The following is a 26152-nucleotide window of genomic DNA, read 5'->3' as shown; positions in this document are numbered from 1 at the left end:
AATTTACACAAAGGAACTTTCAAAATTGCAAAGCACCAGATATGTGCAGGTGTAGTTATTATTACTAGGATGACTTTGTCTTAGCCTATGTCCCTGATGATAGACTGTTGAGAAGCAGGTCCCAATCCGTGGAAAAAAAGTTGACAGACTGACTTAGGAATTAACAAAAACTGAAATACAAATTGAACTGAAAGGAAATGAGGAGAGGGAGGGATAAATTAGGAATTTGGGATTAAAAGATACATACGACTATGTATAACTTAGGTAAACAAGGACCTACTGTTAGCACAGGGAGCTATTAATATATTCAGTATCTTGTAATAACTTATAATGGAAAAGAATACACACACACACAAGAGATCACTTTGCATTGTAAATCAACTGTGAAAGTGAAAGTCGCTCAGTTGTGCCCAGCTGTTTGCGACCCCATGGACTGTAGCCTGCCAGGCTCTGTCCATGGAATTCTCCAGGCCAGAATGCTGGAGTGGGTGGCCATTCCCTTCTCCAGGGAATCTTCCCAACCCAGGGATCGAACCCAGGTCTCCCGCTTTGCAGGCGGATTCTTTACCATCTGAGCCATACTTCAATTTAATGGAAAAAAAAAAAATTGAAGTCTCTTCAGTCTGTCAACATTGACCAAGTACTGTTATATGAAAAATACTGTTCTTGACAGTAATAACTGAGGGAGCTTGCAGGCAGAGTGCATTTCTCTAGTGATCAACTCTTCCAGCATGCCCTTTGGTTGCTATGGAGCTGTTTCTGTAGCCCTTGTTCTGCTTAGTCCACACCCACAATGCCCCCTGGGGGGCGCTAATAATCACCAGTATTTTAGCAGCAAGTTTTGTCTAGCTCCGTTGGTCTTGGACCTGGAGGCGAAGGTCATCCCTCTGGTATTTCACAGCCATTAATTGGCAGCCTTCTGGGCTTTTACAGAAAGAACTTTTCTCAGTGAGGCCAGCACTGTTATTTCTCCCTCCAGCTTGTTAGCATCGTTTTGTGCTCCAGACTAGAAAATGCCTGTGGTGAGCTGGCAGAGACTCAGTTTGTCAGTAACTAAATATCATGCTTGTCCCTCTCCCTCAAGTCATGGAGTCAGCATTAACACCAGAGAACTGTCCATTGCCCCCAAGGATTGCCTTTCATCAGACTAACTCTAGAAATCCACTTTTGGGAGATCATAACTTTAATTTTGGTGAGTGAAAGAGAAGAGAAGTAATATGGATCAATTAAAGTAAAAAGTTCCTTGGGCTGCAAGGAGATCAAACCAGTTACTCCTAGAGGAAATGACTCCTGAATGTTCATTGGAAGGACTGATGCTGAAGCCGAAGTTCCAATACTTTGGCCACCTGATATGAAGAGCTGACTCATTTGAAAAGACCCTGATGCTGAGAAAGATTGAAGGTAGGAGGAGAAGGGGATGACAGAGGATGAGATGGTTGGATGGTATCACTGACTCAATGGACATGACTTTGAGCAAGCTCCGGGAGTTGGTGATGGACAGGGAAACCTGGCATGCTGCAGTCCATGGGGTTGCAAAGAGTTGGACATGACTGAGTGACTGAACTGAGTGGGTCAATTTTGTACCAAGACAACCCAGGACCAGCTGTATCCTAGATTCCTTTCCCTGCCCCACCTATAAATTTGCTCTCAGGTTTGATATCACCCCTTGTCATATGAAGACATGTGACTCTCCATGTTCCATGGGCACAGGCCCTCACTCCCAATCAGCTGTCCTGAGAGTTGGCCTTTCCACCACCACCATGAGCTTAGAAAGAAGTGAAGGAGTGGGAAGAGAAGAGGTGTTGAGGAGAGATGGGGAACAGGACTGGCCGGGGCCTGTGCAGAAGTGAAGCAGCTTTGCAGAGCTCCCTGGAGAGACCCTTGGTCTCTGCGGCCTCCCCAGCCCCGCCCCCTGCCTTCCTCCACCACTCATGTGCCATGTGCTCAGTCGTGTCTGACTCTGTGATGCTGCCGGGCGCCCCTGTCCATGGGATTTCCCAGGCAAGATTATTGGAATGGGTTGCCATTTCCTACTCCAGGCGATCCCAACTCAGGGATCGAACCCACGTCTCTTGCCCTGCAGGTGGATTCTTTACCTGCTGGGCCAGCAGGGAAGCCCCTTCCACCCCTGATGCAGCTCCCAAATAGACCTTCCAGAGCAGACCTGGATGGGACGATTTAACAGTCAGATCTTTCACAGAAGGACAAGGCTGTGTTGCTAGCTAACAAGTGCTTATCTGGCTGAGGGCATTCTTGCTTGCTGGAGGCTGATTTGAAAGTGATTTGAAAGCTCAAATACTTCAGGCCAAATAAGTTGTCAGCTAATCCCCTAAAAGCTGAGCCCAAGAAGAAGATAGAAAAGAAGGGATAAGATCACATGTATTAGTTGTCTTTTAAAGTAATTAAAAGATCACATTTGTCTCAGGTTTGATAACTTGCCTAAGGAGTGTATGGAAGTTCCAAGGGGTACACAGCTTTCTTTCAACTCACCCACCCTCTCCCTCCTCCCTCTTTCTGGTCCAGCAGACTCCTCTGGCACCTCAAGCAGAACAGTTCTGTGGACCCCCAGGCTAGCCCCCAACACATTCTGACTCTACCCTAGATAGTCTTGTCAAGTCATTTTTTTCAGGACCAGTTAAGATCACATTTCTAACCCAACTCAAATGTGTATCCTTTCTCTATGCATAATGAAGTTGCAAGTTGATTCTAATCTTTATAATGAGACCATAAAGACATGCTATTTTGTCACATTGCAGCCTGCCAGGCTCATCTGTCCATGGAATTCTCCAGGGAAGAATACTGGAGTGGGTAGCCATTCCCTTCTCCAGGGGATCTTCCCAACACAGGGATCGAACCCAGGTCTCCTTCATTGCAGGCGGAGTCTTTACTACCTGGCTTACTTCTCAGACAACAGTGGCTCCCCTAGCTACCTCCCTGCCCTGTCCCCTAGTAAATGCTTGTTATCCTATCCAGAGACTCTACAGCCTTGACAGTCTGGTGTCTTGGTACTACTGGAATTATTGGCTGTTGTCATAGTGAAGGACACTTAATGGGATGCTGGGTATGGGTTTCTTTTTCCTTTTCATAGCACTTTTCTTTTAACTTTTTATTTTATATTGGAGTATAGCAGATTAACAATGTTGTGATGGTTTCAGGTGGACAGCAAAGGGACTCAGATATATATTGTATTCCTTCCCCAAACTCCCCTCCCATCCAGGCTGCCACATAACAGCCTGGTATGCCTCATTGAGCAGAGTTCCCTGTCCTTGTTGATTGTCCATTTTAAATATAGCAGAGTGTACATGTTGTTGGGCATGGATTTTGGTGGGAACTGCAGGGAACCGTGAGAACTGAATGCCTTCCTGTCTCTGCAGAACTGCAATAGTGGGGTACACGTTTGCTCTTGGCTCCAAGCATGCCCCCTCTAGCTGACAGTTTTCTCCATAATGGCTCTGTAATATCCCCCAATGTGCAGCCTGACATCCTCTGCCCCCAGGGCTTCTCCTGGTAGGCTTCATGCACAGTATCCACATTCATACTGATGAGTTTAAGCTCATCAGTCACAGAGGAAGGCTAATAAGATGGGTTGAACCCTGTAATCCCTTTTGTCTCTTAATTATTGACCTATCGTCTACCTTTTCTACTAGTTACCTTTGTATCATGGTCTAACAAAGGACTCACATTATTGGTTTATTTGAAGAAATTTTTCCTCGTATTTGAAAACTGGCATCACGTATGTAACTCACAAGGCAGGTGTGTGTGGTCTGTCTGTGATCGAATGCCAGAGGGTGGCAGGGAAAAGATATTGCTGGGTGGAAAATAGATGGCTCTGGTCTCCCATTCATCAGGAAGGAACAGATGTCAGGCCCCTTATGGGGCCCTTTGAGCCAGTGCTACGACTGTATTTCATCTCAGTAGAAGAAAGAACCTGCTGGGTTAGAAAGTACAAATCCAGGGCTAAGCCCAGGTCTGAGAGGGGAAGCACTCTTTCAATACTAGCTCTGCTTTGAGCAGCTGGTGGCTTGTGGTCCGTCACTTACTCTTGCAGCCTTGGTTATCCTGCAGGTAAGCGTAAGTCCTCTTAGCCGGAGAACTAGAAATCTCAAGCGTTTTGGTTTTGATTGATTGCGTCTTTCACAGAAAGACTTAAAAACCAAAGTTTAGTGCATGGTGATTACTCAAGTGTTTGTGGAAGAAAGGGAAGTAATAGGTGTTGGAGCTCTTTTGTCTGCATCACATGATTTGGTTTAGGGCATGTCATTTCTCTTGCAAGGCAGAACTTCAATTTTGTGTCTTACTGGTGTTTTGGGCCCATTATCTATGGTTCCCGTTGGTTGACACAGGCTCCACTCATAGCAGGGAATAGACAAAGAAATTCCATGAAAGATTTTAAAACATTTTAAGAACTGGGAGGATCTGATTCAATTTGGATGCCAGCCAAACTTGCTCTCAGAGATGCTGGGAGAGAACAAAGCTACATAGTATATATCACCTTAGTTATTTAAAAGCTAGGTAACAGGGAATGAGACCATTGTAAACCATTGGTTAGTATCCAGAAAAAGTGAGGGAGGGGAGGAACATGCAATCCAGCTGAGCTCAAGGCCCAGGATGTCCAGTGGAGCCATCTGTGGGGAAGTGGCCCAAGACATCCTGGGAAGTAGGCCTGGTCCACCAAGGCATGGGGCCAGCATGGAGGTGGCACCACTTCTAAATGGACTTCTTTGTTTCCAGGCAACGTCCTGCCCTTGGAGAATGCCTGGCCTCACTGGCAGCCGCCATACCAGTGGCATTCCTGGAGCCCACCCTTAACCGCTACAACCCGCTCTCCGTCTTCAACACCAAAACCCCCAGGGAGAGGTCTAGTAAGTACCATCCATCAGAGGTCATCATTGATGTGCTTAGAGGAATGCAGGGGGAGAGAGAAAGCCAGAAAGGCAAGGACAGCAGCCCCCAGCCCTGTCGGTTCACGTGGTCTGAGAGGGGCCAGGAGGTCAGAACTGGCCCCGTGTGACAGGTCTCCATCTTGCTGGAAAAGTGGGCACGAGCAAGTCCTTGGTTATCTTTAGACTTTGGTTTCCTCTTCTGTGAAAAGAGGAGACAGTGCAGTTGATTTCAACATCCCTTGCATCCTAAGAGCTCAGGTTCTCCTGTCTGCCCTGATCTCCATTCTCTTTCTGCACCTGGGGATGGTGACTGTCCTTCTTTGTTCCTCTCCAGAGAGTGGGAACAAGGGGGTCACGCAGAGCTGCACTGATAAGCGTGGTGTACTCCTCAAGTCCACAGCGAGGCTGTGCTTCCAAGGATGATGACCTTGGAAGGATGATTCTTCATCGTCATGAAGGATGGATAGAAAAACACAAGAAGGAATTGAAATTCTACACAAAATGGAATTTGACAGGAGTGTTGACCCGCGGAGTTCTAGAACAGTGCTAGGCTATGGTCCAAATCTGGTCTACTGCTGATTTTTATAAATGGTGTTTCATTAGAACATGGTCATACCCATTCATTTACATGTTGCCTGTGGCTGCTTTAGCACTGTGTTGTTGTTGTGTAATTTAATCACTGAGTCGTGTCCAACTCGTTTGTGACTCCATGGACTGCAGCCCACCAGGCTCCTCTGTCCATGGGATTTCCCAGGCAAGAATACTGGAGTAGGTTGCCATTTCCTTCTCCAGGGGATCTTCCCAGCCTACGGATCGAACCCACCTCTCCTGCGTTGGCAGAGGACCCTTTACCACTGAGCCACCAGGGAAGCCCTTAGCACTGTGTAGGGAAGGAAAAATAATTTTCCCTTTACCCTTCATTGTTTTTGGCTGAGACCTCCCCTCTGAAAAAGATAGATTGATGGGAGGAAAAAAAAACTTAATTGTGGACACATGTGTACATAAGTTCAGTTCAGTTCAGTTGCTCAGTCATGTCCGACTCTTTGCAACCCCATGAATCACAGCACGCCAGGCCTCCCTGTCCATCCCCAACTCCCGGAATTTACTCAAACTCATGTACATAAGGGAGCCCCACAAAGATGTGAGACTCATAAGCCAGCCCAACATTTGAGACTTATATACCATCCTGAGGAAAAGGTTAGGAGTCTAGGGCTTCAGAGCAGGTAGGAATCCATGGGAAAGTGCGAAGAGGAAGGGCTTGGTAAGCAGTGTGCCCCGCCAGGCTTGTGAATCTCTCAGATGAAAAAGTGGTCTTTGGTAAGAGCTCTCTTCTGGTACTGGCTCCCGTAACTAAGATAAACTTTGTTTACAAAGGTAGATTTCCCTTATAAAAAGGTAACTCTGTTGTCAGACATTCTCCTGGATCTTCAGTTTCTTAAAAATAATCAGCTCAAAGTAATCCGTCTGCCAAAGGGGTATATTTGGGGGTGGCCCATTCTGTTTCTCTTCAGCTGCAGTGATAGAGTTGAGTGGTGGCAGTAAATACTGTTGGCCCTGAAATGGCTAAAATATTTACTGTCTGACCCCTTTATAGGAAAAGTTTTCCCACCCCCTCTTCTAGAATAACCTGGAACTGGAATCCAAGGCAGGGGGTAAACCTGCTTCTGGGGGATGGAAGAGAAGAGTCCCCATGTATGGATAATTGTGATCCTGCTGAAGGACGATGGAGTAGATCAGAGGCGCTTCCAACAGGAACCTTAAATGAAACTTGGCCTCCAACTGGAAAGAACTACCTTGACTTGATGTAACATGAAGCAAAAGCTACCACACAATGGGTTCGATTAATGTTAAGAAAAGCAGAATCCCCCCACCCCCCGCAAAAAAAATCATAACAAACCAGAATATATCCTGTTCAGAACAAGTATTTTCTTAAAATATTGTACCAGCAGATGACTAGACTGTGCCTCAGTTCCATTTGGTTCAAGCCCCCGTTTCAAACTGTCATGTGTCCTGAGAGTCCTAAGAGAAGAAGGGTTCTTGCTGCATTTTTCTCTGTCACTCTTCTTTCCATCTAAGAATCCAGAGTGCTAAACTTTGGCAGCTTTGTTCCCACTTCAGATAAAAGCAGCACCTGGTCCCCAGAAAACATGACCAGACATTTTAGACAAAATTGCTTTAACAAGTTCTCTGCTTGAGCTAAAATAACAGTGGAGACCACTGCTCTCAGAGCTCATCGAGAGAGATATTGCCAAGATGCCTCCACGTTCCAAAGTCTCACACGGTATCTCTCAGTTAATTCCCCAGTCCCCTCAGCCTCATCTCACCCTTTCTCCCCTTTCATGGACTAGGAAAATTATAGTCCCAACCTTGTTTTTCTCTGCTGTCTCATGATTCCACATGAGTTATGTCTTGCAGCTAAAGTAGGAGTTAAACGACAGAGCAGGCTTTGGTAATGATGAGGAAGGGCTGTGGCATCTGTAGACAGAAGCCAGCTAAAATATTGCTCCCCAGCTTCATGACAGTGCTGGATACTGATGTATGTATTCTGCTCCAGCTGTGATTCAAGAAAAAGTGTCTCTGTCTGTGTCACCAGTGTGTAGAGCTTGCACCTTGAGAGAGAGAGAGATCTACTTTACTCTTGAATTCATAGAGGTAGTTATTGTTCAGTCGCTCAGTCATGTCCAACTCTTTGTGACCCCGTGGACTGCAGCATGCCAGCCTTCCCTGTCCTTCACCATCTCCCAGAGCTTGCTCAAACTCATGTCCATTGAGTCAGTGATGCCATCTAACCATCTCGTCCTCTGTCATCCTCTTCTCCTCCTGCCTTCTGTCTTTCCCCACATCATGGTCTTTTCTAATGAGATAGCTGTTTGCATCAGGTGGACAAAGTATTGGAGCTTCAGCTTCAACATCAGTCCTTTTAATGAATATTCAGGGTTCATTTCCTTTAGGATTGACTGGTTTGAACTCCTTGCAGTCTAAGGGACTCTCAAGAGTCTTCTCCAACACCACAGTTCAAAAGCATCAATTCTTTGGCACTCAGCTTTCTTTATGGTCCAACTCTCACATCCATACATGACTACTGGAAAAACCATAGCTTTGACTAGACAGACCTTTGTTGGCAAAGTAACGTCTCTGCTTTTTAATATGCTGTCTAGATTGGTCATAGCTTTTTTTCCAAGGAACAAGCGTCTTTTAATTTCATGGCTGCAGTCACCCTTTGCAGTGATTTTGGAGCCCAAGAAAATAAAGTCTGTCTCTGTTACCATTGTTTCCCCATCTAGTTGCCATGAAGTGATGGGACACAGAGGTAGAGTAGCAGGTAAATTTGAAATTTACCCAGATGAAGGAAACCCTAGACTGGCTTTGGAGGGAAGGAAATGACTGTGTCCCATTGTTCTCAAGGGCTATTAGAAATATGTTTCTTCTTATCTTATATACCTTCACATTGATTTAGTAAGACATATTCATAAATTAAAAATAAGTATCTGTCATCACATACTCCATAAGGAAGAAGGGACAAGGTTGTGACTAGTGGTGACACTGTTGTTCATCCATCAGTCACACACTGTGGACTCAGGGTCCAAGTCCTCTGAGCCCATATTTTTCATCATTCAGTTAACAAAGAGTGAATTCTGATGATGTGTACAGCTCTTGAAAAGCAGAGTGCACATAAAAATATATTCTGGGATAACCATGTTTGCCTGGAGCCAGACAATGACTGATAGCTTGATGGGCTCTGAAAAGGTAGACTTCATTCACTACACACAGTAGGTGGCCTGAGGGACCAAGGAGGGAATAGGGAAAGGGAATGTGACAGATGCTGTGAGTCTTTGGTTGAGAAATAGAATATTAACTGATTTATCAAGACTTCAGTCAATTGGACATCTCAATTAATGGAGTTTCCCTGATAGCTCAGATGGTTAAGAATCTACACACAATGCAGGATACCCAGGTTCAATCCCTAGAGAAGGGAATGGCTACTCACTCCAGTATTCTTCCCTGGAGAATCCCATGGACATAGGAGCCCGGCGGGCTATAGTCCATTTTGCTGGCAGAGTTACTCATATTAGGACCTCTTCTATCCTGTAATATCCTGGAGCATTTTTTAACTCATCCAAAATTGTTAAGATATGTCTAGAAAAGGTTTTCTAGCTGTGTGCTAGATAAAATCTTTGGTTACATGTGGCAGTGGTCTATGAATCAGAATCTTGTTGTTGTTGACTCCATTCATGAGTAGAATTAGATCTTGTGTGTGTGTATACTCAGTCGCTAAGCTGTCCAACTCTTTGCGACCCCGTGGACTGTAACCCACCGGGCTCCTCTGTCTATGGCATTTCCAGGCAAGAATACTGGAGTGAGTTCCTTCTTCAGGGGATCTTCCCAACTCAGGGATCAAATCTGCGTCTCCTGCAATGGCAGGTGGATTCTTTACCACTAAGCCACCAGGAAAGCCTAGTCAGGATAATAGATTAACCAAAACATCCTACTCACCAGCCAGGTTTACTTCTCAAATCCTTATTGGAAAAAATCAACCAGAGAGGAAGGAGGTCCGGTTTCCATGTAATACTACAGAAGTGGTGCTCTCGGATGCTGTCATCTTGAGGGAAGAGCTGCCTGGTGAAAAAAATACAGCTGTGGACTCTAACTCAGTCTTTCCCAATGGTTCTCCCTTTGATAGCATGTATGAGAATCACTCAAAAGGCTTTTTGAAGAATGCCAAGTCCTACCCCTAGAGTTTCTAATTCAGTATGTCGAGATTCCAAAAGGTCCTAACAAGTTTCCAGGTGATGCTGCCATTGCTGGCAGGACAATCTCACTTTGAGAACCATTGATGTGGAAGATGAAAGGACAGTGTGTTCTAATGGCTCCCCCTCACAGTCTTGAGTCTGATTCTAACAGGACCCAACTGAGCTGTTTTTCAGGTAGATAACTCAGCAGCATTCATTCTGCTGGTGTATTATGTGGCATTTGAAGTACAAAACACCACCAGAATTGCAAATGTTTCTTCCCCTTGAGGACCAATTACATATAAATAACTTTTAAAGGTCATTATAATGACTCCATTGAAGCAACCTCAAGCAACTCTGTGTTTTTCTTAGGTAGGAGGAAAAAAAAAGTGTCTATGATGATGGATTGTCTGTGTGACATTTAAACACACACATGCTCTGAGCCTTCTCGTGTATAATTTTATAGCCAACAGTTGTAAATTTCAGTTGCCTCTGTGGCAGTTGGCACTGCTCTGAGTGCAGAGCCTGAAGGTAGAATGTTTGACTTCACCATTTGTACCTATTTATCTGACACTGTATGTGTCAAATGATTTTGTTTGTGAGAGTCTCCCCAGACCCCCACGTTGATGTCACCCCCGATTCTTATTGCTCTGAGGCAAGGTACAGGCCAGACTTGTTCTCTGCAAATGACCAGCATTGGCAGTGGATCGTGTCTGACCTGAATAATTCCCTTCGGGGTAAATGGCAGGAGTTCGATGTTCTTTGGTTTTCATGCTGCTAGTCCTTTTGAATTGTCTGGATTTAAAGGACATTGCTTCACTCCTAACTTCCAAGGAAGAGTAATCAGCCTTCTACATACCAAAGGCCATGCCAATAGCAAGAGAAAAACATAATTAGGGCAAGTATTAGGACACCCCATGCAGGGCCACTCCATAGCAGGGAGGCTCTTCCGAGTCCATTGATTTGCAGCCACACCCCATCCTGTAGAACCGCTTGTATCAGCTACGGATTCATTGTCTCCTGGATGAAGGTATCCCAAATGCCTTTCCTCCCCACCCCAGCCCAGGAACCAAGGTACCTGTACTCTCTTTTCATCTCTTAGTCTATCTTCACAGGATTATTCTCTATCTTTGCTCCAGGCAGTACAATCGTGAAGGAAATCAAGACAGACCCTTCAATTGACTGATATTCCTAAAAGCCAAAGCCTTTGCTGTGGCCTCTTCTTCATTAACCCTTCCGTTCCTATGGACTTAAAATCTAGAAAAGAGAGATTTCACACCAGCAGTAACCCCATGGCACAGGGCCGGAAGGTAGAGCCCAACTCACTAAATGTCACATTTTATTTGAAGTTTTCTGCTTTTTCCTTTGAAATTCCTAAAAGCTTTGCACTTTACTTTTAATATCAAAAATAATGTCCTCAAATCTTCTAGTGGATCTAATGTGCCCCGCTGGTGGATCTAAAAGGCACCACATTTTCCTGTTGCTTCTCTGACTCCTTAGGCTCCATGATGCCTGGTGCTTTGGCCCTGCTCTGAGAAGTTTAGCCTGTGGGTGGAGTCTGCACATGAGCTGCTGACCAGGATGCTCTGCAGAGCTTCCGGTTCCTGTTTCTTTCTCCACTGGGCTATGCCTTGCCACACAGAGCCCTTATATGCATCTCACCCATCAGCAACTTCAGGTTGCTTCTGGTCTCTCCTCCTATCTTGGAGGAAAAGAGTGTCATTTGCCTTAAGAAGAACAGGACAGATATCCCCTTGGCTTTTTCCATTTACCATCCTTGTACCTAACAATGTTTCATGTTGAACTCTGTAATCATCTCATCCTGTCTGTCCTTGTTCAGTGAAGTGACCTCAGTCATTCACTGTGAGGAAAAGACAGGGCTAACTCACTATTCCTTGTCTATAAGCCTTCAAAAACAAAAAGGTCTAAGTGATTGACAAGAGCTCTTGGCAAAGGTTACTTCAGATCATCAGCAACTTCTTTTGTAAATGCAGAAATCAGTGTATGGGCAATGTTTCCCACCCCCCGCCCCCCACAGGTTTCAACTGGATGGAAAGCATTGTCTCTGGTCCAGCTAAAAGAATCTTTGATGCAAGAGGTTTCTTTTTCCTTTTCAAAACAGTACAGACATGATCTAGGTGACTGAACCACAAATTGGCAGCTCGATATCTATGGGTTGCTTTTCTGCTTTGGGTCCTGCCTTTCCTCCAGTGCATACACTGACGCCAGGAGGGAGAAGCCAAGAGACTGACTTTTTCACAGAGAAGTCTTATAAAATGTCCCTCAGCCATGTCTCTGTTATGTTCCTTTAAGATTCAGTTTAAGTGTTTTGACCTGAATAGAACATCTGGAAGATAACCCAGCCTCTGGAAACTGCAGCCTTTACAATAGCTCCTACATATCTAGTGCTTACCTGTTTGAGGTTCTGGGATGGAAAATTATGTCTCAAGGCCAAAGGAGGGGTGGACAGAGAGAGAGAGAAGGTTGCACTCTGTTTTGAATCACTGTCCCTTTATTATTCCTGTACCCTCTCGGTCAGTTCTGGGGATGCCAGACACAGTGGAGGAGATGTGCCCCGACATCCCCCAGCTGGAAGGCCTGATGAAGGAAATCAACGACCTGGCCGAATCAGGGGCCCGGTACACAGAGATGCCCCACGTCATTGAGGTCATCTTGCCCATGCTCTGCAACTACCTGTCCTACTGGTGGGAGCGGGGGCCCGAGCACCTGCCCCCCGGCGCAGGGCCCTGGTGCACCAAGGTCACGTCTGAACACCTCAGTGTCATCCTGGGCAACATTCTGAAAATCATCAACAACAACCTGGGCATCGACGAGGCCTCCTGGATGAAGCGCATTGCAGGTACCACGCGTGTCTTTCGGCCCTGGCATCGAGATGCCTAGACTCTTTTTCTTCTCTTAGTCTATCATTAATCTATCCCCCCTCCCTACCTTAGATATTTAACAGTGAAAAGAACTGACTTATCCCCCTATAGGGCTTCCTGGAGCCAGTGCTCCTGCCTGACTCCCCAATTAATCTAGCCCCTCAAATCTCCAGGAAGCCCTTCTTGATAAACTCTGCAAGATTCTGATGATCATTGCTCATTTGCTTTTGGTACTTAAGAATCCCATTTGCTCTTACAGTAATTGTTCATATTTCCTGGGTAAGTGACCCTGTGTGTTTTCCACACGTATGAAACTCACTCCCATCTGGGCTGTTCTGTAAGTTTCTCTCGCATTTGTGTTTCACTTTATGCTTTCTAAGACACTCTCTGGTTTAGGCTCACAGTAGCGTCACTTGGATTTTGGGTTTGTTTTGTATTCCTCTAGAACTCCTTGCATGCAGTAGGCTCTTAGTGAGTGTTACTCACTGATTTTCTGTTCTCAAAAAAAAAAAAAAAAAGAGAGGCTTGGAAAATTAATAACCACATTTTTCATAGTCAGGAGACCATGAAGATTTTAGGGTCCTCTGTCACAGTAAAGTCAGAGGAGACAGAAGCTAAAGTCATTGCCTTTGATAGACCTGCAATTTAGATACACAGTTCCACCATAGCTGTTTCACCCCTACAGTTTCCTGGACCATGAAACACAGCCATTGGGTCAATAGGAGCTATTAGCTTCCTGGACAAATGAGTAGATACCCCTCTGCAAGACCAAAGAAGAAAATATCCTACCTTCTTCCTGTCTCTGAAATGAACTGAGATTCAAATTATATTAATAAATACTTTGGTTACTGATGGCTCCTGGATAGTATAGGCCCCTGGGAACATGTGAATAGGTAAATTAGTGTTCCTTTCTTACCTTTTAGCCCAAGAATATTGTTAACCCTAAAGTAATTTGTTGAGGCTTAAGGGAAATCTGGCTTAAGGGAAGGAAGGAAATCAAAGGATGAACTCCCTTAGATTCCCCAGGGGTACAAAGGAAAGAAGTCAGCGCACGCTGATGAGAACTGAACTTGGCCTGTTATTTCACAAGTGTGTCCAGATCTCATTCAGTCAGGCCACTTCATTCCTGGTGTGTAAACAAAGTCAGTTTTCAAGAGCAACCTCAAATCACCCATATCTGGAAGAACCACTCTGATTCCAGGTCCAAAGCAGAGGTGCACCCTGGTGAGGACCAGGGTATGAAATGTGAGCCATCATAGTGCTAAGTTTCGACTTCTTGATTAACACATTGCCACAGAGAACTGCCTTCACCTTCTCTTTCTAAAAAAGTCTTTTTTTATGGAAGCAAAAAATGAGGCACAGTGAGATTAAAAAGTGCTAGAGTATAGGCTGTTTCCAACTGAAAAGCCCTACATTAAAGAACTTTGAAATACACAAAATACGTATTGTACTTTGTGAACGGTTCATGACTCTTGAGAATTTTATTTCACATATCTAAATAATTACTCTGATTCTGATCTTTATTATGAATTAGACCAATAGGATATTGCAAATAAAGAAGTCAATGAGACATGTAAGTTTTATCTTTCTCTTTAAAAGGGCTAGAATCATAGTCCCAAGTCCTACTTGTTTCTGCTTATTGACTCTGATGATAGTAGTTTGTCTGCTTTTCTCAGGGCCTAGAGGAGCCCCAAGACAATAGACTGGCAGTTCTCACGTGTTGGGGGCTGAGAAACTATGAGTTTCTCAGGGTTTGTGTATTTTTAAGAGATTTTTCTATAAAATAACCAGAAGGCAGAGTGTTAAGTATGTACTCTTGACTCAGCACAGTGCTGCTTATATAAATAAGACTTCCTTCAAGGAGTTTATAACGTAACTAGTGAGTCAAAGTCACTCTTCTAAAATGAAAGATGGCCCGTTATGAAGAGCTCAGAGATATAGCAAAGGCCATGCATGAAGAGTTCAGGGGTGGCTCTTCTCATAACTTGAAGAAGCAAAACAGGGATAGGGACCTTCTCCTGTAGCTCCATCCATGCCTACCCCCACCCCAGCAACTGTGACTTCATGAGACAGACATGCCAAGTGGAAAATGAAGGAAGGGTGCCAGTCTGAGTCAAAGGCTTTCCACAGCCTCACCTTTGAGGGTCCCTTCTTTCCTTTTCTCGACTGTCATAACCTGTGGAATGAGGGGGAGGCCCTTTGTTTGCAAACACAGTGTACGCCCAGCCGATCATCAGCAAAGCCAGGCCGGACCTGCTGAAAAGCCACTTCATCCCGACCCTGGAGAAGCTGAAGAAGAAGGCCGTCAAGACCGTGCAGGAGGAGGAGCAGCTGAGAGCTGACAGCAAAGGGGACACGCAGGAGGCCGAGCTGCTCATCCTGGACGAGTTTGCTGTCCTCTGCAGAGACCTCTACGCCTTCTACCCCATGCTCATCCGCTACGTGGACAACAACAGGTACGGAGGCGTCTGGGCAGGGCCGGCCCGCGATGGAGGGGTGGGACTGGGTTCTGTTACAGGCGAGAGAGGAAAGTCACGGCTGCCACCACCAGCATCCCCGCCGCCTCCATCCCTGCTGTGGGACCTCTGGGCAGCGCTTTCCGTGACCAGTGGTTCTGTATGATCAGTGGCTTGGCCACCCGTTTCATCCTCACAGGCCACTGAAGAAGGGCAGCAGCGACCCCTCCCATCCCTCTGCTCTTCTGTCACACACTCATTCAAGAGAGATTACTGACTGTCTGTCAGGCGCTGTTCTAGGCATTAGAGGACAGGCAAGAACAATACAGAAAAAAAGATGTTGGCCTAGGGAGCTTTCACTCTGGCAAGAGAGTGGGGCGAGCAAACATAAAGTACTTAGACATTTACAATATACTTCCCTATGTACTTATATATTTACCTATATACTTTACTTACCTAAGTAAATTATACAAGCAAAGTAAATGGAATCAGGAGAGCCAGTTGGCAGTTTTAAAAGGATGTTACTGAGAAGGTGACATTTGAACACAGACCTGAAGGAGGTGAGGTCAGAAACCATGTGGATCTGGGGAAGAGGTTTGTTCCCAGGAAGAAGGAACATGTGGTGCAAGCCCTGAGGAAGGGACGGGTGGGGATGCTCAGGGGATCACAGGGAGGCCAGAGAGAGAGGAGTTGAGGGGTGGGGAGAGCAGCAGGAGATGTCAGAGAGGCCAGTTTCTTTCCACGGAGCCGAGAGTACAGAGCTTTTCCTCTGAGTGAGATGAGAGGCTGGTGCAGCGTTGAAGCTAAGCTGTGATGTGATCTGACTCAGTCTTCAAGCGCTGAGGTGAGGGATCAGGGCAAATATAGGGAGTGAGGAGGCCGGCTGGGAGGCTCACAGTGACCCAGTCAAGGGCTGAGGGTGATCTGGAGTTGACAGAGCAGACTCGTGGTGCCAGGACTGGGGCAGAGAGGGATGGGAGCCACTGTTTACTGGGCCTGGGGTCTCCTTTCAGAGTCCTGAAAATGTTCTGCAATTAGTCATGTGGTGGTCCAACATTGTGAAGGTACTAAATGTTGCTAATGAGTAAGTTGACATGGATGTTACTACAATTTAAAAGGAAAAAAAATGGCTGAGTAATATTCCATGGTGTATATGTACCATAGCTTCCTTATCCATTCGTCTGCTGATGGGCATCTAGGTTGCTTCCATGTCCTGGCTATTGTAAACAATGCTGCGATGAACATTGGGGTGCACGTGTCTCTTTCAGATCTGGTTTCCTCGGTGTGTATGCCCAGGAGTGGGATTGCTGGGTCATATGGCAGTTCTATTTCCAGTTTTTTAAGAAATCTCCACACTGTTCTCCATAGCGGCTGTACTAGTTTGCATTCCCACCAACAGTGTAAGAGGGTTCCCTTTTCTCCACACCCTTGCCAGCATTTATTGCTTGTAGACTTTTGGATAGCAGCCATCCTGACTGGCGTGTAATGGTATGGATGAAACTGGAGCCCATTATACAGAGTGAAGTAAGCCAGAAAGATAAAGACCATTACAGTACACTAACACATATATATGGGATTTAGAAAGATGGTAATGATAACCCTATATGCAAAACAGAAAAAGAGACACAGATGTACAGAACAGACTTTTGGACTCTGTGGGAGAAGGCGAGGGTGGGATGTTTCGAGAGAACAGCATCGAAACATGTATATTATCTATGGTGAAACAGATCAACAGCCCAGGTTGGATGCATGAGACAAGTGCTCGGGCCTGGTGCACTGGGAAGACCCAGAGGGATCAGGTAGAGAGGGAGGTGGGAGGGGGGATCGGGATGGGGAATACATGTAAATCCATGGCTGATTCATGTCAATGTATGATAAAACCCACTACAATATTGTAAAGTAATTAGCCTCCAACTAATAAAAATTAAAAAAAGAAGAAAAAAGAAATAAATAAAAGGAAAAAAAAAAAGAGTTGGTGGTGGCTGGGGCCAGGCTGGTAGCAATGAAAGTTGACAGAATATGTCAGATTCTGGACCCAACATCTTAAAGGTAGAGCCTTTGGGACGTGCAGACTGGAAATAAGAGAAAAGAGATGAGTCAAAGATGATTCTGAGCAAATGGAAGGTGGGAGTTCCCAGCAATTAAGTTGGAGGGGATTGTGGGTACGGAAGTTTTTTTAGGGGGAGATGAAGAGATCCCTTTCAGACATGTTAATTTGAGTTGCCTCTTCAATATAAAAATGAAAATGTCAAGTGGGCAGTTATATGAGTCCAGAGTTCACTCTGGTGTGGACCTAAGAATTTGAGAGTTGCCTACATATTGGTATGTGGTCTTTGAGAGCCATGAGACTGAATGAGATAAATAAAGGCTTGAGAGGGAGAGAGAAGCGTTCCAAGGACTGAGCCCTTGTACACAGGTCAGGTGGGAGAGAAGGAGCCAGCGAGTGAGGCTGAGAGGAAGCCACCAGTGAGACAGGAGGAAAGCAACAGCATGTTGTGTCCTAGGTACCGATTTCACAAAGGATTTCCAGAAGGAAAGAATAATGAATAAATGATTGGTGACCTTGATAAGAGCAGTTTCAATGAAGTGATGGAGTTGAAGGCCTCTTTGGAGTAGGTTGGAAGAGAATAGGAGAAAAAGACTTGGAGATAGTGCTACAGACAACTTGTTCAGGGAGGTGTTTTTTTCTTTCAATTATTTTGGCTGTTCTGGGTCTTCTTTGCAGCATGCTGGCTTTCTCTAGTTGCACTGCATGAGGTTTTTTTGTTGGGACACAAGGCCATCTCATTGCAGTGCGTGGGCTTCCCTAGTTGTGGTGTGTGGGCCTAGTTGCCCCACAGCATGTGGGATCTTAGTTCCCCGACCTGGAATCGAGCCCACGTAGCCTGCATTGGAAGGCAGATTCTTAACCCCTGGAACATTACGGAAGTCCCACAGGGAGTTTCACTATAAAGGGGAACAGAGAAATGAGCTGCTAGCTAGATGCAGAATAGGTTCAAGAGGAGAGTTTTTAAGATGGGAGACTTTTCAACTTGTTTCTTTATGAATGGGAATGAGCCAATGGAGAGAAGAGAAATTGATGATGTAAGAGGGAGAGAGAATTTCTAAAGCAATGCATTCAAACAGGCAGAGGATCAGCCTGAGATCGTTCATCTACAGTGACGGGCAGGAGGGCAGGGTGCCCGGGTGCTGCTGCTGGCAGACACACAGACAGACAGACACACACACGTGCACACGCCCATATGTATTATGGCTGGCAGACTGTAGGAGTCCTTTTCTGGTTGCTTCCATTCTCAGTGAAGTAGGAAGCAAGAACATCAACTGAGAGGGAGGATGGGGAGAATGTACTTGGAGGGTTGAGGAGGAAGCAGACAGTCTGGGGCAATGGCTGGGGCAAGTGGGGGGAGTGGATGGACCAGGGCAGTGTGGTATGGTTGCAAGGCAGCATCAGTGGCCCCACTTGAGATCTGTGGTCATGGATTTAAAGTGGGACCATCAGCAAGTTGTGTTTTTCTCCAGCCAACTTGGCCGCCACGTACAGGCTGAGACTAGGTAGAGAGTTGGACTTAACCAGGGTTGGGGTTTTGCAAAATGAGTCTGATGGAAGAAAAATGGGTTAGGGCATGAAGGTGTATATACTAGGCTAATTATAAACATTGATCATGGAATTTAAGCTGAATAAGGATAGTTAGATCATCACTGACTCAAGGGACATGATTTTGAGCAAATTCTGAGAAATAGTAGAGAACAGATGAGACTGGTGTGCTGTGGTCCATAGTGTTGCAAAGACTTTTCTACTAAACAACAACAAGGAGGAAATGCAAGCATAGGAACCTTATGTTCATGAGCAGGCAAAGGAACAAAGAACAGCTGGTCCCAGTGGAAGGCAAAGACCAAATAGATACTTTATTATACCACACCTTCCCAAAGCTTCAAGACCTAAAGTGGAAGTTTGCAGTGGTTTAATTTTAAAATACCCCATCGTAGATACTGAAAAGACTTGGAGACATTTGGGGGAACACTGCTAACTTTTTGAGTGGTATGCCATTCTGTCATGGGCAGGGAATAGGTCTGGATATGCCTATTTTAGCATTTATTTCATAAGGTAAATTATACTTACTATTTAAAATATTTACTTAAGATTACTTATATTTAGCTTTGCAGAATAAACATATGCACACTGTATATAGGTATATGTGTGTATATAATTCCTTAACTATCTATGGGCAATTTTACTCACTTTCTCAAAAGAAATCCTGCTCTCAGGGTCATCATTTGAGTCATTTCCGATAACATAATTATGTTAGCAGGTTAGCAAAGGAATTTGTCAGAGTCTGAGGTGAAAGCAAGAATGAAAGTAGGGTAAGACTGCTCCTGAAATAGCTCTCTAATTGCATTTGCCACTACTGACGATCAAGACTGAAGATAGAGTGTGTTCTACTTACGTAGTATTTGAAAGTTGCTAAAATTGACAATGTCAGAGAGTCTTTGAGATCATCATTAATTCATTCATCCCCACTTTTCAACCCGTTCTTCCCTGAACACCAGGGAGCATTAGGGCTATCTGAGCCTCACTTATAAATACTTCCTTCCTACGTGTGTGCCTGTACCTTCCTCGAGTCCTTTCTTCACCCTAAAGAATTGGCTGGCTTGGAAGTACAGGGTTGAGGAGTTGGCAGGAATATAGAGGTCAGCTCATCTAACTGGACAGATAAATACCCCCTTCCTTTTTCCTAGTGGTGCCTTTCCCACCTCTCATTATCCACCACGGTTATGGACAACAGACAAAGCTGGACCTGTGTGTACCTTCCCATTCTAGTTTCAGACATTTCAAGTCATTTTTTTCAACTCCTTCTCATTCATTTTGTTCTTCTGGTTTTATTGAGACATAATTGACACAAAGCCCTCTGTAAGGTATACAACAGAATGGTTTAACTTACATACATCATGAAAAGCTTACCACAGTAAGCTGAGGGAACATCCATCATCCCACACAGGTACAAAATAAAAGACAAAAAAGTCTTTATTCCTTGTAATGAGAAAACTTAGGATTTACTCTCAACAACTTTCATGTAACATACAGTGTTAATCAGATGAGTCATGTTTAACCTTACATCCCTAGGACTTATTTGTCTTATAACTGGATGTTTATACCTTGAACTGCCTTCATCCAGTTCCCCCAACTTTGAACCACTTAAAGTTCAGATCTATAACTCCTATCGGCTCAGCTTTTGCTCTTTAGAGCCACAAAACCACTCCAGTCTCTCCCTAAGCAGCTCTTTAAATATTGATGAGCGCCATCTTGCCCTGTCTTCCCCTGTTTTCTCTTGTTGTTTTAAATCTTTCTACTTCCTTCAGCCCTGTCACAGCAGTGTCAGGTGTCTCTGACATCTGAAGAGAAGCTTCGGTGGGTCAGTGATCAGCCTGAAAATGACCCCGAAGGAGCAAGAGTTCCAAGCATGCTGTGGGCATAGCCTGGTGATTCAGGGCTCCATCTCCTCAGGCCAGGAGGTTATAAATCAACATAGGTTCAACAAACCTCTCTGCACAAATCAGCTTCTCAGCTTCGTTTCTGGAAATCAGAGACACTCTGAACAGAGACGCACAGCTTTAGCGCGATTTGGAGTGAAAGCTCATCTCTCAAACTGTTGAAGGGAATCCAGGTAAATCCTGTGCAGTGACTGCCTCAGGCTGAATCCTCGACAAAAGGCTCAGGGGCAAGGCAGAGATAAGCTCTTACCGCTTAGTCAGACAACCTGACCGTGAATACAGGAGCATGGCTTTACTTTCGTTCAAAACCTGATAACTGGCTTTACTTTCTTCAAAAACCTGATGACTTGTCATTTTGAAAATAGCAGTCTAACTCTGTCACTCTTGCCTTTCTCCAAGATTTTATTCTCCTGCTTTTTGTTTCTGTTTTACCTCTAAATCCAACCTTCTTCCCCACCTACAGTCTTGCATTTCCCAGAGAGCCGATGATAAAAGAAACCCACAGATCAGTTAAGTACCTCCAAAAGGATCAGTTGTCTGAATGTTGAGAGAGATCTTGAGTTCTGTGGAAGGCTAGGAGCAGTGGGGACAGAGCCTGGCTACTTCATTTGGGGGTAGGAAAAGATTCAGACAAAATGGAGAGGCAAGGTTGGAATCTTCTGTCCTCCTGCAAATAGTCTTAAGTCTGGTTTGAGAGGAGCAGAGAATTTATGTGCCTGAGAGAAAGCATTTAATGGCGGGTTCATGTGACCCACCATTCTGAACCTGAAGAAGGACCCTCACTAAAGACAAAGGAAAAAATCTGTCTCTTGCGAGAAGGATGTTCAAAACAAAATTCACTGAGCTGAAAGCCAATGTATCCAAAGCTGCTGCTTTCTTCTGTGAGCAGGTGTTCACCTGATATTTTGTTTTCAGAGTTCCTACAGGTCACATTCCCTGTGGCTGGACTTTTCCTCGGCAGGGTAGGATGCGTGCCCTCGTCTCTTCCCACTAGAGGCATAGGGCAAGTCTATAAAGCTCATTTAAGCCAGAACTCGGCAGAAGGAACAGCTGGTACTTCTGATAAAACTTGACACTTGACTCTGAAAAGGCGCTCCTGAAAAATCAATATGAAAGAAATCAAAAAGCATTACCAATCTCAAGCCTCAAGTTTGGATTGCATTTGGCCCCTAGTGATGGATACCTTATAGAGTGGCTTAAAGTAGAAGTTAAATCTCACACATAAAAGAAGTGCAGAGATAGCCAATCCATGGCCAGTGTTGTTGCTCCTCATTAGAAACCCTCTCTTCTCGCCTCCTGTCCTTAACGTTGACATCCATCTTCAAAGTTACTTTACGGTGCAGCATGCCAATTAGAGTTTGAGCTGTCATATTTTCATCCCAGAGAGGAAGTAGAAAAGCAGACGGGCACCTTCAGCTATCTGATGCTTTTTAGAGAGCTTTTCCAGGAGTCTTATCCAACAACTTCCTCTTCCAGCTCATCGATCAGAGTGTAGTTCCACAGGTGTCCTTCAGGGGAGGCTGGGTAATGTGATCTTAGCAGCACACAGGGCCACCCAGGGTCAAATGGGGGTTTCTTCCTAAGGAAGAAGAGGAGAATAAATGTGGGGCAGATCACCTGTAGTATCTATCTATAAAACAGAGGCTAGTTGAAGTAGAAAACAAGAAGGATTAAACAGACGCATCCATGAAGCTAGAACTCAAGCAGTAAGGAACTAAGGGGATGAGAGAGGTGTCCACAGGTGGTCTTGGCCTTACGAGTCTTTACTTTCTTCCTTATTCTAGTAATGAGCAGAATGGACAGAAGGTACAGGCAACTCAGGACAATTCAGTTTGATATCCCAGGTATAGGGAACTGGCTTTTGATAGCTATTCCCCTGCAGGCACCAAGGGACATGGAGTTTTTTAAACCATTCATGAGAGCCACAGTTTTCTTTAAGAAAGATGATAGACAATTTAACTCGTTATGTATTACTTTACACAGATATTTGAAAGTGGCAAATCACCCACCCCTTTTGAAATATAATTTAATTCAAATGTTTAAGATGATTACAGGCAAGACAACTTTTAGGAAGTGACTAAATTCTATGGTAGTTTAGCCTTCTTGTCACCACTGTGAAATTTCTTAACCTAGGCTAGTATTTTAGATAGGGAATTTCCAACCCATTTCAGAGAGCATAGGAGTATTGGTCTCTGCCTGTACACTTCAAATATCAGTGAAAAACATTCTTACAGATTTCATTCATAAAAGTGACTTTGAAAGGAAAATAGGTGAGGCCTGAACTGTTTATAGAGTACTCAAAATTTCAGAGGCTTGACAGTAACAGATGTCTACGATATGATTGTATGTCACAGTGACCAAGACTTTCCTGATCTTGCTAACCTTGTGGATTAAAGGAGGCTAGTCACAAAACTTAGAGTGTAACTCTAATCATCTCTTCAGTTCAAAGGACCAAAGAAACCCTACTTTTGACCATTCTGAAATGTTGATTTCTAATGTCTGTTTGCTGAGATAATCCTGGCATCTTTTAGTAAAATAGAAATGACTACTGTAGGTCCTTCAAACATACCTACAACAATTGCATGTCTATATCTAAGCATGCGAGGAGTATATTGATTCTTAGCCTGTCTGAAGAATGCCTTTGGTGAGGATGCAGTTTTATCTGGATAAATGTGTACATCTGGTGCTGGTATAATTTTTAGAGTGTGACTGTTTCGATCACTGATGAATTCCACATGCATATTCATTTATCTTTCGCCTCAGATCTAACTGGCTCAAGAGCCCTGATGCAGACTCTGACCAGCTCTTCCGCATGGTGGCAGAGATCTTCATCCTGTGGTGTAAATCTCACGTAAGCACACACGGGGGCCCTGGCTTGGAGTCAGCAGTGCAAGGTATACACACCTCGGAAAACTCTCTTGTAATGTTTGTTTTTCTGTTCCCCCCACTCAGAACTTCAAGAGGGAAGAGCAAAATTTTGTGATTCAGAACGAAATTAATAATTTGGCATTTTTAACTGGAGACAGCAAAAGCAAGATGTCGAAAGTAAGTCCATAGAAATCAATCCCAAAGGCTCTCCAGCCTTGAACCAAGCTACATATCCTGGGTGTGTGAAGGGATCAGCTCCTACTGCGTTCAGGTCAAACCACACAAAACCAACAATCTCCACTGTTGTTTCTTTGAGAATGAGCCAGAAGAAACTGCTCTCAAATAAGCATGAGCATTACATTTGATAATAAGTAGCTGCTTTGTGTGTCTAAAGTTTGTTTCAAGACTTGCCTAAGGCATTGGAGAGGTCTGCAAAACCAGAGCTGCTCTTACTTGTTTTAAAGTAGAAGTACTTCCTGTGTAGAAAAGCTACAAAAATACACCTGCCGAGAGCCACCTTTTAATTAGCTGTAAGGACATTACTTTGCTTCGAAGATGTGGTTGGCACATTTTCTTACAATGCACTCATTTTCCTCCTATCCAGAACATCTAATAACTGCTTTATTTCAGCTGTGCTGACCTCTTAATGCCTTCTATTTATTTTCCATACACGTTGAACTCAGAAACCCAAACATTTGTCCATCCCACTATAGGAAATGTTTGAAAGAGGGCATTCCAAACATCTGTCTGAAAACAGTCACCTACAGGGCGGGGTACAGCAAAAATAGAGCAGGGGGATCTGGCCCCCCTGCTCCTCCTGAGTCAGTTCTGTACAAGGAAGCTTCTCCATCTTATGGGAGAGAATTCTCAGACACACTCCTTCAGGGGTATACACGAAAGCAAGGCTGACTTAAAGGTGCTGTCTCATTCCCAGCTGTTGTAGCTTACCTGAACTCTCTTCCCCTGAGAAGTGTCCCTCGATGAGGGTTGACTGTATTGTCAACTGTGTGTGACGTGTGACACCTGAGATGTCCATCTCTCATGGCTGGTACAGTGCTGCCTTTGAGAAGCAGGAAGGTGGAGGTTGCATGGGGACCTCTCAGAAGTGAGAATCAGTTCTGGGAAGATGACAGTCATGGGTTGATAGTGAAGCCCTTGGGGCATCTTTCCAAATAACCATTTGCAATAGAAGATCTTTGTATGCACAGCTGCAGACCAGGGACTGGTATGACACCAAAAGTGAAAACTTCAGCACCCAAAACTTCACGAGCTAGCTCTGGTCTAGCTCTGGTCAGCTGCAGTCACTCTTAACTTTGCATCCCTTCCATCTTTAAGCTATATTGACATTAACACTTCTTCCAGCATCCAAAAATTTATTCTCAGAGTTTAGAATCTGATGTCTGCTGGTCAGTAAAGTTTGATAAATAAAGTTGTGCACTTACAATGCAGAGAGATTAGGTATATATATATTCACAGTCAAGAGGAATCTTTGCTGCAAAGGGATCTTACGTAAGATGTATCCTTTTGTGCTTTAGATAATTTTTATTTGATTTTCCAGAGTTTATTTTGCATTTAACTTCTGGCAAACAGCTACTTATGTGAGGTACAGGAGAAAGGATATTTTCAGACTCCTGATCTCTGGGCATCTGTCCCTCAGTTCCTCTGAAGACTTTTCTTACAGTGATTGCAAGCTCTCCTTTGACGCTGCTCACCTACAGAAAGTCACTGATGCTCAGATTCCTTGCTTCCTTCAACTTGGGGGTAGATCTTTTGGCCTTTGGTGGAACCAGGTAGCATCCATTGTTATTGTCAGCGGATGGCAACAAAGCAAAGGAAATGACTCTGATACAGGGATTTGGATCCCAGATAAGCAGAAATGGCAAAGATATCTTAACCCTCTGGTGATGCATAGATACTCAGGGTCCTTGGGTTTACGCTTGGAAAGAGATGAGGTGACAATGATATTTTAAAACTAACCTACTAACAAACTAACCTGAAATTGTTCATTCACATCATTGAATGAGGAAAAGAGTATATTAGCCTTGTCAGAAGATGGTCAGAATCAGAATTCAGGTGGAAGGAAGAAAGAAAATCAGGGTCTTTGGGTACATCTTCCCTACTGGTAAGGTTAGTCCACAGGAGCACATGCTTTTGTTTCATTTCCATTGACATTGGATGCCAGTTTTTTTTCTGAGTGATGTTGGAAAGGGTAAAAGTTACAGTGTAATGGATGGAAAGACACTCCCTGGATGTTAAATAACATTTGCTGTACTCCTCAAGGTAACAAATATTCATATTGTTCCAGTTGCCTCAGTTGAGACACAAAGTGTTAGAAGTAAATGGAACTAGGTACCAAAGGAAAGAAAAGTCCCAGGCTTGGCCCAGCTGATGAGTATAAGGACGGCCTTGCATCATTCACTTAACTTCTCTGGATCCCAGTTTACCAGTTTGTAGAATGGGCTTGAGCTTACTGCCTGACTTCTCCCAGCTCTGCTAGTATGCCCTGTTAAAAAGTAAATTTTAAATGCATCTCTTGAATTGAATAATATTACATAAATGCAGCACATTATTTCAGATAGGGAGATACCATGCCTCCAAAAAACAGTAACCCATAGCTATTTCTGGTATTTTTTGGATGTAAAAGTATGGATTGAGAGGATGGGGAGGGAGTGTTCTCTTTAGTATCAGCTGACTCCCCACTGCCACCCTGAAATTTGATGTTCTCTCTTCTACCTGATCTGAATAGTCACCTGTGCTTGCTTTCATCTCCACTCTTAACTGAATTCTGGTGTTGTATAAATGATCTTGGCCTCAGTGCATATGGCAGAGAGATGTGTGCTGGA

The 26152-nt window shown here is 44.4% G+C and overlaps 1 protein-coding gene across 8 annotated transcripts in view; it reads left to right on the top strand.

Annotated features, from left to right (window-relative positions):
- The window catches only part of RYR3 (ryanodine receptor 3), a 547151-nt gene that overhangs the window by 466072 nt on the left and 54927 nt on the right, over window positions 1–26152 (top strand). For all 8 annotated transcript variants that reach the window (XM_043471377.1, XM_043471383.1, XM_043471384.1 and 5 more), the window contains exons 65-69: window positions 4732–4862; window positions 12153–12473; window positions 14711–14951; window positions 23205–23292; window positions 23394–23486. In XM_043471377.1, coding sequence (XP_043327312.1) covers window positions 4732–4862; window positions 12153–12473; window positions 14711–14951; window positions 23205–23292; window positions 23394–23486 — 874 coding nt within the window. The remainder of the gene's footprint in view (window positions 1–4731; window positions 4863–12152; window positions 12474–14710; window positions 14952–23204; window positions 23293–23393; window positions 23487–26152) is intronic.

The sequence above is a fragment of the Cervus canadensis genome, chromosome 6 (assembly GCF_019320065.1).
Source record: "Cervus canadensis isolate Bull #8, Minnesota chromosome 6, ASM1932006v1, whole genome shotgun sequence".
Classification (NCBI taxonomy): domain Eukaryota; kingdom Metazoa; phylum Chordata; class Mammalia; order Artiodactyla; family Cervidae; genus Cervus; species Cervus canadensis.
This window is presented reverse-complemented; position numbering and strand designations above follow the sequence as displayed.